This window comes from Pseudogymnoascus verrucosus (genome assembly GCF_001662655.1).
Source record: "Pseudogymnoascus verrucosus strain UAMH 10579 unplaced genomic scaffold scaffold_33, whole genome shotgun sequence".
NCBI classification, from domain to species: Eukaryota; Fungi; Ascomycota; class Leotiomycetes; order Thelebolales; family Thelebolaceae; genus Pseudogymnoascus; species Pseudogymnoascus verrucosus.
Window position 1 is genome coordinate 239,830 of NW_017263684.1, and position 13,318 is coordinate 253,147.

General features: G+C 53.4%; 4 protein-coding genes across 4 annotated transcripts in view; 3 read left to right on the forward strand and 1 right to left on the reverse strand.

The window, feature by feature from the left end:
* VE01_07383 (uncharacterized protein) overlaps positions 1–1,290 on the reverse strand; it is a gene marked incomplete at its 3' end in the record, with an annotated part of 1,766 nt that extends 476 nt beyond the window's left edge. The window contains exons 1-2 of the mRNA XM_018276818.2: positions 587–1,290; positions 7–501 (exon numbers count right to left, since the gene is read on the reverse strand). Coding sequence (XP_018128881.1) covers positions 7–501; positions 587–1,048 — 957 coding nt within the window. The 5' untranslated portion in view covers positions 1,049–1,290. The remainder of the gene's footprint in view (positions 1–6; positions 502–586) is intronic.
* A 480-nt stretch (positions 1,291–1,770) lies between these two features.
* VE01_07384 (uncharacterized protein) lies at positions 1,771–4,607 on the forward strand. Its single transcript, XM_018276819.2, has one exon. The coding sequence runs from the start codon at positions 1,962–1,964 to the stop codon at positions 4,254–4,256; it is 2,295 nt and encodes a 764-aa protein (XP_018128880.1). The 5' UTR covers positions 1,771–1,961; the 3' UTR covers positions 4,257–4,607.
* Positions 4,608–5,248: 641 nt separating this feature from the next.
* VE01_07385 (uncharacterized protein) lies at positions 5,249–7,561 on the forward strand (the record flags this gene model as incomplete). The annotated part of the gene is made up of 1 exon (XM_018276820.1): positions 5,249–7,561. The coding sequence occupies one exon, from the start codon at positions 5,249–5,251 to the stop codon at positions 7,559–7,561; it is 2,313 nt and encodes a 770-aa protein (XP_018128879.1).
* A 4,422-nt stretch (positions 7,562–11,983) lies between these two features.
* VE01_07386 (uncharacterized protein) lies at positions 11,984–13,305 on the forward strand. The gene is made up of 3 exons (XM_018276821.2): positions 11,984–12,124; positions 12,370–12,574; positions 12,636–13,305. The coding sequence occupies exons 2-3, from the start codon at positions 12,485–12,487 to the stop codon at positions 13,101–13,103; spliced, it is 558 nt and encodes a 185-aa protein (XP_018128878.1). The 5' UTR covers positions 11,984–12,124; positions 12,370–12,484; the 3' UTR covers positions 13,104–13,305.
* The last annotated feature ends 13 nt before the right edge of the window (positions 13,306–13,318 follow it).

Sequence of the window (13,318 nt, forward strand, 5' to 3'; positions counted from 1 at the left end):
CCCCACCGGCATCACCCCCAACCACCCCACCCACCTCGCATACAACGGCATCGCCAACACCTCACTCCCCCCCCCATCCACAACCCTCACAATCTCCTTCGCGACCTCCACCGGCTCCACGACCGGCGCCCAGAACCCGCTCGGCGTCTGCACTCCCGCGAACAAAGGCGTGCTCAGCTGTCCTGGCGTCACTAGCACAGTCTTGATATCAGGGTACTGCCTGAGTTCCGCGGTGAGAGAGGTGTGCAGGGCTGCCACGCCCGCTTTGGAGGCGGAGTAGTCGGTTAGCCGCGCGGCGCCGGTGACGCCCAGTACGCTGGAGATGGTGACGATGGTGCCGTGGCCACAGCGGATCATGCCGGGGAGGAAGGCTTTGAGGGTGTAGAAGTGGGCGAGGAGGTTGACGGAGATGCTGTGCTGGATGCGGTCTATGCTTGTGTCGAGGAGGGTGCCGCCGTTTACGACGCCGGCGTTGTTGATGAGGATTGTTGGGGTGCCGAGCTGGACTTGTTAGCTGGGCTCGTTGTGGGAGAGGGGAAGCTGGGAATTATTCGGAAGGAGTGTTTTGGGGGGGGGGAAAGCTTACCTCTCGCTCAATCTGCGCTGCTACCTTCGCGACCTGCGCTGCATCCCCGACATCACACTTATAAACCGTCACGCCCCTCGCCTCTCCAGACTCCAATTCCGCAACATCAAGCACCGCTACCGTCGCCCCGCGCATGCCATAAACCTCCGCGACCAGCAGCCCGAGCCCACTTGCGCCGCCGGTAATCACAATGACCTCCTCGCCCAGATCGACGACGCGGGGCTTCGAGTACGCGATCTGCCGATTCAGGACGCCGAGGAAGAAGAAGAGGGTCAGCAGCGAGGCGTACAGGATGGCAGATTGCATGACGGGACTGGTCCAGGGATAGACTTGGGCGCGCAGGCAGAGGGGGATCATCCACGCGACGAAGGGGTGGAGGAAGGTTACGTTGGCGACTTTGAGGAGGAGGTCGATGGAGAAGGGGGAGGCCCAGGAGTCGGAGGGGGGGCCGTGGCTCGCCATTGTTGGTGGTGGTTGTGGAAGGTGCGATGTGAATTGAGGGAGATTGAGAAGGAAGGAGCTGGTGGAAAGTTCCTCGGTGAATCGAGAGAGATTGAGAAGGTCGGTGGTGAAAGGGAGAGAAGATTCCTACGTGCCTGCAGATTGGAATATTTCTAGAAGTGGGAAGAGAGCATTATAGAGGGAATTTATTCCGTGGAAAGATGGGATGAGAAGGCTGGCGGCGCTTGGTCGATGTTTCAAGGTGTTGTTTCTGAGACGTCGTTGGAGGGGCTCGTGCTTGGCTTGAGACCCGCGATTTTGCCAGGGGTCACCGCCTTAGCGTGGACGTCACTGGTGGTCCCTCTCCCCTGGTGGAGTTTTGAGGCGCGCGCCGCATCTAGATCCGAGAACAAAGGTTCGTGAGAAAGGAAGGAATTCAACGAACAAAGAAGTCGACAAGTGGTTTGTATGTTTTCGTATTAGAGTTGTCGTATTTGATTTTTTGCTCCTGCATTAAGCGTCGATTGGCTTCCATATACGATGCTTGCAGTTGAGCTCCCAAGACCCGTCGGACGTCATTTCTTTGACCTGGGACCTTTCACAACTGAGTTCATGAAAGGAATTCATTATGGCTTAGAGGTATAGCATGCCTGCAAGCGCCCCCTGTGGCCGCGTTTGGCAATGCTTTGTGGCTCAATGGCGAGCTCAGCATCCATTGTCATTGAATATGGCGCCGACATCTTCTTTTTTAAACCTTTGGATCCCCCACAAGCCTTTTCATTCTGTTTGTTTCTTTTAAATCCTATATTGTGCCTATATTGTTATTTTCAATCCATTGGAGACCTAAGTTACTGTTATTCGAGACGGCTCTCGTCGATTCCAGAAATATTATATCCCGTAACGCTCAAAGAACGATTTCTTTGAAGTCGCAGCCATGCCTCCAAAGGCAACGAAGAAGTTTAGTATCGTGTCTTGGTACGGTGGAAACCAGGTGACGTCGGATAATGTGTCGATCCAGAACGTACTAAACTACAAAGAAGACGAGCTAGAAAGTCGCCACGACTTCATTCAGCTCATTTTCCCTCTACCATGGGCCAGTCAGCATGCCAGGAGAGACGTGATGGCCACTAAAGCACAATTTAATATGATACGTGGAAGTGGAAATGTCGGCAGGAACGTTCGCGGAAATATGTTGACGGCCTTGCAACACATTCTGGCCATGTTTGATCTCGAGCTCACCCCCACGAAGTTGTGTAAAGCTCATGGCACTGCTCTCCCTTGGGCCCGCCATCGTAATAAAGGACGACGCATCCGCAGGATCACGCCCGTTGAAAACGATGGGAAAGACCACGCTGCTCGCGAAGCTAGATTTCAAGCTCTGGCGAACCCTGGTAACCACCACCATCGTCGCATTACACGGATTATTCGATCACTACGGCTCGCTGGCCGGGTCGAGGACGCGGATTCGGTATATCGCTTCTTTCGGAGATTTGCGAGAGAGCACCCTACGATCCCACGGAGAACCTTGCAGATGTGGGGTGTGGCTGCAAATTCGGCGTACCTATATGTGGACCCGGCAGAAGAATATAAAACTGCTCCGGATGATATTAAGGACGGAGAACCAAGCGACAGAGAGGAGGAAGAGGAGGAGGAAGAGGAGGAGGAGGAGGAGGAGGAAGAAACCCCAATTGAAGGCGGAGGGGGTGGTGGTGTCGGAGGCGGAGGGGGTGGCGGGAGTAGCGGGGGTAGCGAGAGTGGTAGCACGTCCAGCAGCGAAAAAGCGCCTTCAGAACATGGCGGTGATGGTGGTGGATTCGGACCCGGAGGCGACACCCCTCCTCCTGTAGGCCCCGACGAAGGGCAACCACCAACGATTGGGGATCCCCGCATGAGCGATGAAGACGTTCAGAAGCTCACTCCCTCGGAAAGGGATCTTCACCACGCACGTATCGAGCACAGGAAACAAAACATGGAAATCGAGATTAAGTTGGAGTATCGCAATGCCAATGGCGAATGGATAGCCGTGGATGAGGATTCCTTGACGATGACCTTGATCGATTTGCGCATATGGCAGATCGTACTTAGGGATAAGGAAGAGGAGCGGCGAGGCGAGGATGCAGTAGAGCGTCGCATTAAAGAAGGAAGAGATCCATATGAATCGTCTTCAGACAGTAGTGAAGAAGACGAAGAAAATGATGGCAAAAACTTTCTCAGAGCCGATATCAAGAGGTTTGGGAAAAACGGCATGAGTGCTGAAGACCGTCAGAAGCTCGAACCCTGGGAACTTAAACTCCACCTCGCGCAAATCGAGCACCAGAGCGACTACCTGGAAATCGAGGTTAAGTTCAAGTTCCGCGATGGCGACGGCTTTTGGAAAGGCCGGGGACCGGAACCCATTACGATGAACTTGCGGGATCTGAAGGCGTGGCAGATCGAGATCGACAAGCTTGAAGCGCAGTGGCTGGATGAGGTCAATCGGGGAGACCGCAGACGGTCGGCATCTTTATCGACCACGTCAAGTCAAGAATCAGACTATGATGTCGGAGACCCCAGAATGAGCGAGAGATGCTATGCGCAGCTCGGAGCTGAGGATCAGGAAAGACACCACGCGCTTAGGGTATACATTGAGACATTCAGAGAGCTCGAGTACGTGCTGGGATTCCGCGACCGCACCACCTTCCAATGGATATCTGTGCATATGGACCCCGACGACTTGAATCTGGATGAGTTGGATCTGTGGAGCGCCGAGATGCAGCAGATGGGAGATGCATATGTGGCTAAGCAAGATGCCGACGAAGCCGCCGAAAAAGCCGCCGAAGAAGCCGCCGCCGCCGCCGCAAATCCACCTGCTGTCCAGTCGCGGCAGAGAAGGAAACGAGTGCGCTCACCCGAGAGCATGGTGGACGAGGAATACATGGCGGATAGAGTTAGGAGGGGCTTGGACCCGTTTGGCGACTCCCCTGAGGCCATAGTTTGGAAGGCTATGTATTTGCAGAGGGAAAAGGAGTGGGAAGAAAAGGAGGATAAGAGGTTGGAGAAGGAGAGGCTGGAGGAGGAGAGGCTGGAGAAGGAGAAGGAGAAGGATAATGGGAAGGAGACAGAGAGTGATGACCCTGGAGGACAGCTGAGGACGGAGGAGGCGGCGAGGGCTATGGGCGCGAAGAGTACGAGGCGCACGGCACCGGGGAAGTCTAATTCGAGCAGGTCCAAGAGGAGAAGGGTGGCGTGATGGAGTGGGTGCTTTTTTGTGAGAATTTTCTATTTTTATTATGAAGCACCTTTTTTTTTTGGAGGGGTTTGGTTTTTGCTACTACTGCTGATGTTGTTACCACTTTTGTGCCGGTTGTATTTTTCCAGGCTTCTGTAGTCGGACCTTTTCATTCCCTTGTCGCTGCCGCGTCTTCCATTCTCTTTATCTGACGCTTTTGGTTGTTGTCAGGAGTTGGGATTTCCTTTGGATGGGATTTGTGGATGTCAATAATCCATTGAGACGCGCGTGTTTGCGTTTGACGCCACCTTCGTTTTGGTCTTGCCAGATAGTCAGTTCACGCGCGGATAAATAGGACGTCTGTTTAGGAAGACAAGTTATAGATCTACCATATGTCTTTATATATCATCATTTTTTAAACCTCGTATATCCATCTCTGTGCATGCTATAATTCACCTCATAACCCTCGTCGTAAAACCTGTTGACAGCCAAAAAGGGGCGTCACGTGTTCCCCTTTGAGTCCGTCATGACATGACGAGGAAATTCCACAAGCAATGGGTTCTTTATAAAGATCTCACTACAATGAAGTAGCTAGAATAGACCTCGGTTTGCCCTCCACTCATCTGTCCTAATTGACACAGTGGTCGCGCTTAATTCAAATCATATCCTCAAGTCGTTGCGTTACTTCAGGTGGCTCAACCACCCAGCGCCCCGATTCTCACCCACAACCCTTTTGAGGTTGTGAATAATTGATTCACTACCCACGATGCTTCAATAACCTACCACAAGAAAGGTAGAAGACCAACGAACCTCTAAAAACAATCAACAGAACCCTTCGAACAACTCAGAAGAAACATATTTCCAAAGAAGGAAAGTACGAAAGACGCTCCTGCCTTTTCTATAAGAAAGTCCTTCGCTCTTTCTCTACTGTATGTGAGTTTCGCTCCTTTTAATCTTGAAACCTCACTGTGACGAGACTAACGCTCCTTCCTCAGACACATCACCACTTCACCATGGCAGCTCCTTCCAAAAACCGCACCTTCCCTCCCTACCCCGCCAAAAACCCCCATCGCTCCTTCCCATCACAAACGCACCCCGAACACACCTCACAATGCCACGCCTCTGCACTAACAATCGCACCCGCTACCTTGCCATTCCCCGCAAGCTATGATGGACTCACAGAGTTAAGTCACCATGGCTTCGGAGCGTACATAAGTCCATCCCCGCATGGCGTGCCACTCTTCAACGCGGAACTGCATGCCCACCAGTCCAGTCTCCAAGAGAGGGATCTAAGCTATCAGTACTCATCTTCGCCATCGTCGTCAGAGGAGGAGATATATGGTGAATTCTCACCTACCTATGCAACCGCCCCTCCAAGCACCACGCGTACGACCCCTTTATCGCAAACTCCTCAGTATCACCTCAGTCATCCATGCCACAACTTTCCCCCTCAGACCTGGGAGTCAGGGAACCCATTCACACCAACTACCTTCGCTCTACTCGACGACGAACAGACGCCAGTGACGTACCTCACCACAACCTCACCCACCACCAGCACCCCAACTCCGGTCCATCAGGGACAAGAAAAAGGGGGATTCTACATCGGCACACCCTCCACGCCCCCCTCACCACTGCACCCCCACGTCTCCTCACCGGACCTAACAACACCCACCACCGAAGCCCTCGCACGCTACAAAAACGCACAAGAAACGCCCCTCACACCGCTCTACTACCACACTTCCTCTGCCGTGACATCCCCTATGTCTGAAGCGGGTAGCGAGTTCGGTGGGGTGCCAGTGGGGGAAGTTGAGAATAACGAGGCGAGCGAGGTGGTTCACAGATTAATGGCTGATCAACAAGGAACATCACGATTCCCCGCCTCTTTAACGGGGTGGACGGGCTTCGAAACCCCAGCGGAGGAGAAATCAGGTCAGGGAGGACAGGAGGGCGAAGAACTTATCTCCCCCCGCAGCACCACCACCACCCACACATTCAAACCCCAAGAAACCCCCCAATACGCCGAAACACCCAGTCCCCTCGCCCCCGCACACAAACACACCTCCCCCCTCACCTCCCCCCCAGTGCGTCGGACCTACCAAAACTCCAACGCCTACCGCCACCTCGTCCCCCCTCCCGGCCAATTATCACCTCTTCCCCCTGCACCGCGGCTGCCTCTCCCGGAGCCAAGATATAGCGAAGACTACAGCATCAACGCCGACGACCTCCACGTCGCGCGCGCGCGCCAGCTGCTGGAGGAGCATATGAAGAATCACTGGGGGAGCGTGTTGAGCGCTAACCAGGCCCTTCAAGCCATCACCGGGACCACCGGGATGGGTAGCAGCGTTAATTCGAGTAAGGCGCACATGGAGACGGCGGGGGCGACGTTGATGCATATCAAAAACCGGGTACCGCAACCGCGACCCCTGTTACCGGGATTTGGGACGCCGATGCAGGTGATGCAGCGGGTGCAGGCTGAGAAGGTGGGGAAGGGGAGGTCGTTGAGAGTGGTTTATGAGGAGTACTTTTCGCGTCCTGGTGCTAGGGCTGTGGAGCTTTGTTCTTTGTCTATTCATGCTGTGAGCGGTTCTTTTGGCAACAGCACCAGCGGCGGCGGCGGTGGCCACAATTCCCAGCCTGCAAAGCTGCAAAATGAACTCCTTGCCCATTTCACCGCCTCTGAAGGCGGAACTGCGATCCAGTTCGTCGAAATCGATATCCCAAACCCGACAGGGAGTTATAACCGCCACCCCTTCGAGCAGTGGGCATTCTTCGCCATCGCAGTCCCCATGGTCTGCGGCCCGGGAGGCGTGGACAAGGGGTTTGTCGGCTCATGGGAGAGGGGGAGTATATTCATCGCTGCCCCACTGCGCGAGGTTGCTGGGGAGGGAAAGGCTGTGCAGGATGTCCTTGGGGATGGGAGAGGGTGTTTGAGGAGGGATTTTGTGTTTGGGCCTGGGGTGGCGCATCGAGTGGAGTTTTGGGAGAAGTATGGGCGGTGGGTGGATATTGGGAGGCAAGCCCTGGGACGGGAGGGGGGAGTGTGGCTTTGTGCGGAGGTGGAGGGGGTGGAGGGAAGGATGGAGGAGTGGGAAGGTGGTGAGGGGCTGCTTGGGGCGGGGGTGAGGAGGGATGTGGAGAGGTGGGGACGGGTGAGGAGGGCGATGGAGGGGGGTGTTTGTAGGATTGTTACAAGGGTTGTTGAGAGGGAGGGGAAAGTGGAGGGGAGAAGGAGGGAGAGGGGGGAGGATGGGGGGGATTGGGAGAGGGAGGGGGTTAGGGTCGTGGAAGGTGGGAGTTCGGTGAAGAAGCCGAGGAGGGGGAGGTGAGGTGGTGGTGGTTGGGGTAAAGGGGAAAGTAAGGAGCGAGATTCTGAGATGTCGTGATGGGTTGGAAAGTTAATGCTAGGAGGGTGAGGTTGTGACGAACTGGATGAGAGATGGATGTGGGATGTAATTATAACCAAGAGCGAGGCGATGAGCCAGGCGAAACTAAAATGGATAGTAAATAATGGAAGTGTGGAACTTACCTGTGACATACCATCCTTTGGGGTGTTCGGACGAGGATGAGTTTTGCTTCTCATCAAACACCGTGATGACCCGTCCCCTGTATTTTCTCCCCCGGGTATTGTGCGTGCTATCCTATATATAATCGAGTTAGATGCGCAGCACCTGCTCTCTCCCCTATCCGATAACCCGCAAAGGCCAGTCGAGCAACTGATATGTCGTTCGTTTGCTCCACCACCAGATTACTGCGCGTAGTAGCTGTGATGTTCACGCCCAGCCTGGGATACCGAAACTCTGATATATCCCCAGCGGTGGTGGGTTTGTATCGACGACAGGGTTAAACCGGTGACAGCAAGATAAACCAACAACAACACCACCACGACTACCAACCGACAACAACCACACACACCCTTCAAGTGACAACACCCATCAAAGCCGGCGTTAACCACTTAAGAATTGACATTCTTAAGTCGTCTAGAAATCCCGTCGCAGCTGATGGTCCAGCGACCACGCGAGAAAGCTGTATTGGGGAGGAAAGACTAGAACTCAAACTAACTGCGTACGCCGCGGTTCAGAGCTGGGATTTTTTTGGGTTTCGTTGACGTCTTGTGCGGTGTTTGGAATGGGGAGAAGGGGGGGGGATATAGCTTGAGATGGAGGAGGGGGTGAGGGAGTAGTAAGGAGGGGTTGAAATGGGGCAGTGGATGGATTGGAAAGTTGATGCTGGGGAGGTTGTAGAGTAATAGATGAGAGATGCTCGTGATTATAATCTGAGTGAGGCGCTGGGAGGGGTGAGAAGCAAATGGATGGTTGATAATGAAAGTGCGAAACTTAGCTGTGATATACCATCCTTATGTGTGCGATGAGACGTGGCCGAGTCTGTAAAAACGTACAGCGAGATTCCCTCAAATCAATGCCGTATTCTCGCCGATTTATGGTGCATGCGCACGCATCCTATATAACCGACCAAGAAGCCAACACCTGCTCTCGCTCACCAAATAAAAGCGATGGAGAGCAAATCTATTGTCGTTCGTTATTTCCACCACTAGACCACTGCGCGTTAACAGCCGCCGTGACGTCCATGCCCAGCCTGCAATATCGAGCTCTGACAACCCCCCCCCCCAAGATGGCGGGAAACCAAACCGACGACGTGAAGGAAGCGGTGACAAGAATGCCACAACGACAGCAGCACCATGAACCGACAACACCACCCTCCCCCCCTCCGGTCCCCACGGAAAGCAACACCAGGACACACTAGCGGGAGCGGGCCTGCATGTTCGTTGCTGCGAATTGGGAACTCCTTGGCGGAGGGAGACTGAAATATGACTTTTGAGGAGGAAGAAGCGAGATGGTGGGGGGGTATATAATTAGGCGGGAGACGGTGGATGGATGGATGGATTGGGGGGGGGGATGCTAATGTTGATTGAATGAATGGTTGATGATTGGATTGGGGATATATATTATTTCGTGTGGTGCATTATTAGTCGCTAAGTTATCTGGGTATATGGGAAAGAAAAGGGTGGTATGTATCCAGAGGCGTCTTTTTTCGTATACAGCTTCATCTGAAGGAAGTCCTCCCAGCTATCTTTAGAAGCGTGCGTCTATAGAGTGAGATGAAATCCTACAGCTATGGAGGAAATGGTAGGATGGTCTGGAGGCGGGATTTATTAGAGACAGCGAGCTGGGTTTCGATAGCATCAAGATACCGTCGAGTATTAGCGGGATCACACCGTATCCAGCATCCCGAACCTGAATTATATACGTATACAATATAGCATCTCATCGCGAAATAAATTAGTAGAGTGACGTCATACCCCTTTCTCACCATGAACGAAACTGCGGCGAGAAGAAGGACCGGTCGGCGACAGCAGCTTCTCCGGTGACAACAACCTCCCCGGCGACAACAACCACCCCTTCCCACCGAACTAACCCACGGTAACGAGAATCCCCCGGCAACAACATCCGCCTCCCCGACAGCAAAAGGCCGATAAACCGCCGTCCTTTGCACGATCAAGCTTCTGATACCGGTGTACCCTCAGCCTCGATCCTCGGAGCGGAGCGTAGCCAGGAACAGGAACACACGCCGTTCGTCGGCTTGTGGCCGTGGCTCGTGGCGCGCGGCCCTCGGAGATGTTATATTTAGGTGGATCGATGGAGGGAATTTGGATGTCTTGGATTATGTAAGCTAGCTGGTTTCGCCACAGTTCGCCGTGGCCGGTGTTCAGCGTGGGAAGCGTGTGAAAGCGGCAGTGTTAGTAGTGTGTGGCTACTGTGTGCTGTGTGGTAGTGGTAAGTGGTAAGTGGTAGGTGGTAGGCGGCAGGTGGTAGGTGTGAGGTGTGAGGTTAGAAAGGTGAAGTCTCTGACAGCTGTCAAGGCCCGTGCCCCCGTCGTTTCCGTCGTATGGCGTATTTTATTGTTAGTAGTTAGTAGTAGTGAGTAGTAGTGAGTAGTAGTGGGTAGTAGTGGGTAGTGAGTGTGTCCACAGCAGCGTGGCTGTGGTGGGTGTGGTGGGTGTGGTTAGTAGGACTATCACATGCTAAACATGTGCGTAACTGGGTGGATGGCGATTGATCTACCAGCCACAATTGATTTGAGAGAGATACAGGATTTTATTTTCCTCGTACTGCTCTGTAGCATTGTACTGTACTGGTCTGGTAGTAGTTACGGGTATGGATGGGTATGGGTATGACTTGGGTATTGGGTATTGGGTATGTCTACTACTACTACTGGGTATTGGGTAGGGTGGCTGGTATGTCCGGGTATATCTATCTGCGGTAGGACTATTACGATCTCTTACTGTGGACTTCCCTAGACCCCCAACCCAGACTCCCGGGTGTCTAGACCTCCTTGGCTGTGATGGATTGTATGGATTGTATGGATTTGGTAGGGCGTTAGGGCGGCAGTATATGTAATGGCGTCTAAGGTGCAGCCAGTGGGAGTCGGTTGAGTGTGGTAGTGGGTTGGTGGTTGTAGTCGTATAGTCGCGGTAGCAGTAGTTGTTCTAGTAGAGCAGGTCGCACCTTCACATGCCAGCGATAAGATCTCTTCGTACTTCGTATGTCTGTATGTATGTATGTATGTAGTCGCACTATCTATTCCTGTCTCATCGATCGATCCTGTCTCATCCTGCCCTTCCCTGCCCAACTTGCCCTGTCTTGCCCGTACCGTTCGTCCCTGCTATCTTATCTATCTCCCACTCCTAGCAGCATCGCCGTTAAAAATCCCACCCCACCGAACGCGTATGGGAGGAAGTACTAAACAGGGTAACAGGGTAACAGGGTAACAACCGCATGGCTTCGCCGCATCGAGAGGCTACTGCAGACTACATCTAGGGTACTATCGATGTCGTCTCCACTTAGCCACTGAGTATAGGGATATCTTTGGATATCTTTGCATCCAGCGTCCATCTAGCATCCATCCATCTAGCCAGGCCTCCAAACATGTGTATAGATATACATTACCGCTGGCTGGTGGGTGAGGACATCGATCGGGGGATGAGATCACCGTTTGAGCCACACACACCAACACCAATACCAGCATCAGGTATCCAGTACACCTGTAGTATCTATCTATCAATCCTACCCCCGTTACCGTCCCGTACATACACACATACGCACGCAATATAACGACAACGACAACGATATCGGAAGGATCGGGATCGGGAGTCCATCACTTACCTCACTCACCCCCTCTACCCACCTTCGCGCACCTTGCCCGCTCTGCCCTACCTGCCGTCCCCCCGCCGTTCCTCCCTATCCTGCCTCCGTCCTTGCAGCCGTTTCACACCCTCACCACTCATACCCCCAATCCCAATCCCTAATCCCTAATCAGCCTCCTCTCCTCTCCTCCTAGACCACCCTCAGACACCCAGATACACTGCCGTTTCTATTCCCCCCTCTCCGATCTTACTATACCAACCCCTCCGATCTCACTCCTCCCCCCCCTTCTCCGGTATGCTAGACACGACATCCCGTGTTCTACTATCGAACATCGATCTAGACACCCTATCAATCAATCGATCAATCCCTCCATCCAGCCACCCTCCTCCACCCACTCCTCCACCCCTCCATCCCATCCCGTCTTCCCAATCCTACACACTGCAGCTATCCTCAAACGCCGTCCGCATCCCCCCCCCACCCTCTCCCCGTCTACAGTATCCCCATCCCATCCCGTCCCATCCACATCCAACACAATATATAACCCCCCTCCCTCCCCCTCCCCCCCACCCCCCACCACCACCACGAACGACATCTACACATCCATCCATCCATCCACACTCCAGCCGCCACCATTGATCCATCAGAATCCACACCCACAGCCTGAATCCACCATCCCTTCTCCAAAAAGAGAGAGGAAAGCTCGGACCCACATACATACCTGCCAAGGTACGTACCCATCCCACCTTGGAGTACACCACAGCTTGTCTGGCGCGCACACCCTTGTCTGCAGAAAGGAAGGCTTTCACATGCAAGCCACGACGGGCCTTATCACATTTCAACTTTTTTTATTCGCCTCCCTCTTATCTTGTTACGATTTTCGTGGCAAAGAAGGGGAGAGTATATATATTCTTCTATCCCTCCAGTTGTGGTTCTGATTGTACTTTACTCACTCTTACTTTTGGTTTTATTAGATCCAGCAGACAAGAAAGACAGTTGAAAGGATAGACGGATAGACAAGAAGCATATCTTATCATCACGAACACAAGCTAGCTATCAGAAGCTATCAGCAAACAACCAAACACAATCATGTCCACCAACGGCATCACCACGGACGAGAAGTCCAACGGCACCACCACCAACAACGAGAGTGTGGTTTCGAAATCCCAATTCCTCTCTGTACGTCTCCTTCCCCCCAATCCCCAAGACTCGACGACCACCCTGCTAACACCCCCCCCAGCACCTCCAAACCTACCCCCTCCTAACCTCCGCCTACACAACCCTCACCACCCACCCCTACGCCGCCACCCCCCTCTCTCTCACCCACCGCACAATCGACACACTCACCCCCTACGCCACCCCCTTCGTCACCCCCGTGGCGCCATACGTCACACCTTACCTGATCAAGCTCGATTCGCTCGCTGATTCCGGATTGAGTGCGTTTGATGCCAGGGTGCCTGCCGCCAAAAAGCCAACTTCTGAGCTGTACGAACAAACCCGCGAGTTGGCTCTTACACCATACACATTGAGCAAGGAGGGGAGCGATTTCGTCTGGAAGACTTATGAGGGAGAAGTCAAGCGCGCGGATGCGAAGGGTGTTATTGGCTACAGCAGGGCAGTGGTCGGAACTGGATTCGTCGTCGGTGGAGAAGTCATTCACTGGGCGAGGGGGGAGGGGAAGAAGGTCGTTAATGGGGAGAAGGCTTAGAGAGGGTATTTTTGGCCTGGGGATGGGAGAGAGGGATAATAGAATTGGAAGGGGAGCGCTTGATGCGCGGATTTGACAAGATCGGATTGGATGGGAGGATGTTTGATAAACCACAGACAGACGGGATTATTGTTTATTGTTAATAGGCGCGTGTTCATAGAATTCGGAAATCCAAAAAGCCTTTTCTTCACTCACCCTCAGTTCACCTCATCCCA

Excerpts from the sequence above, each read along its gene's own strand:
- VE01_07384 (XM_018276819.2), top strand. The coding sequence starts at position 1,962 with ATGCCTCCAAAGGCAACGAAGAAGTTTAGTATCGTGTCTTGGTACGGT.
- VE01_07386 (XM_018276821.2), top strand. The coding sequence starts at position 12,485 with ATGTCCACCAACGGCATCACCACGGACGAGAAGTCCAACGGCACCACC. Across the intron at positions 12,575-12,635 it reads CGAAATCCCAATTCCTCTCT|CACCTCCAAACCTACCCCCT; the intron begins GTACGTCTCCTT and ends CACCCCCCCCAG.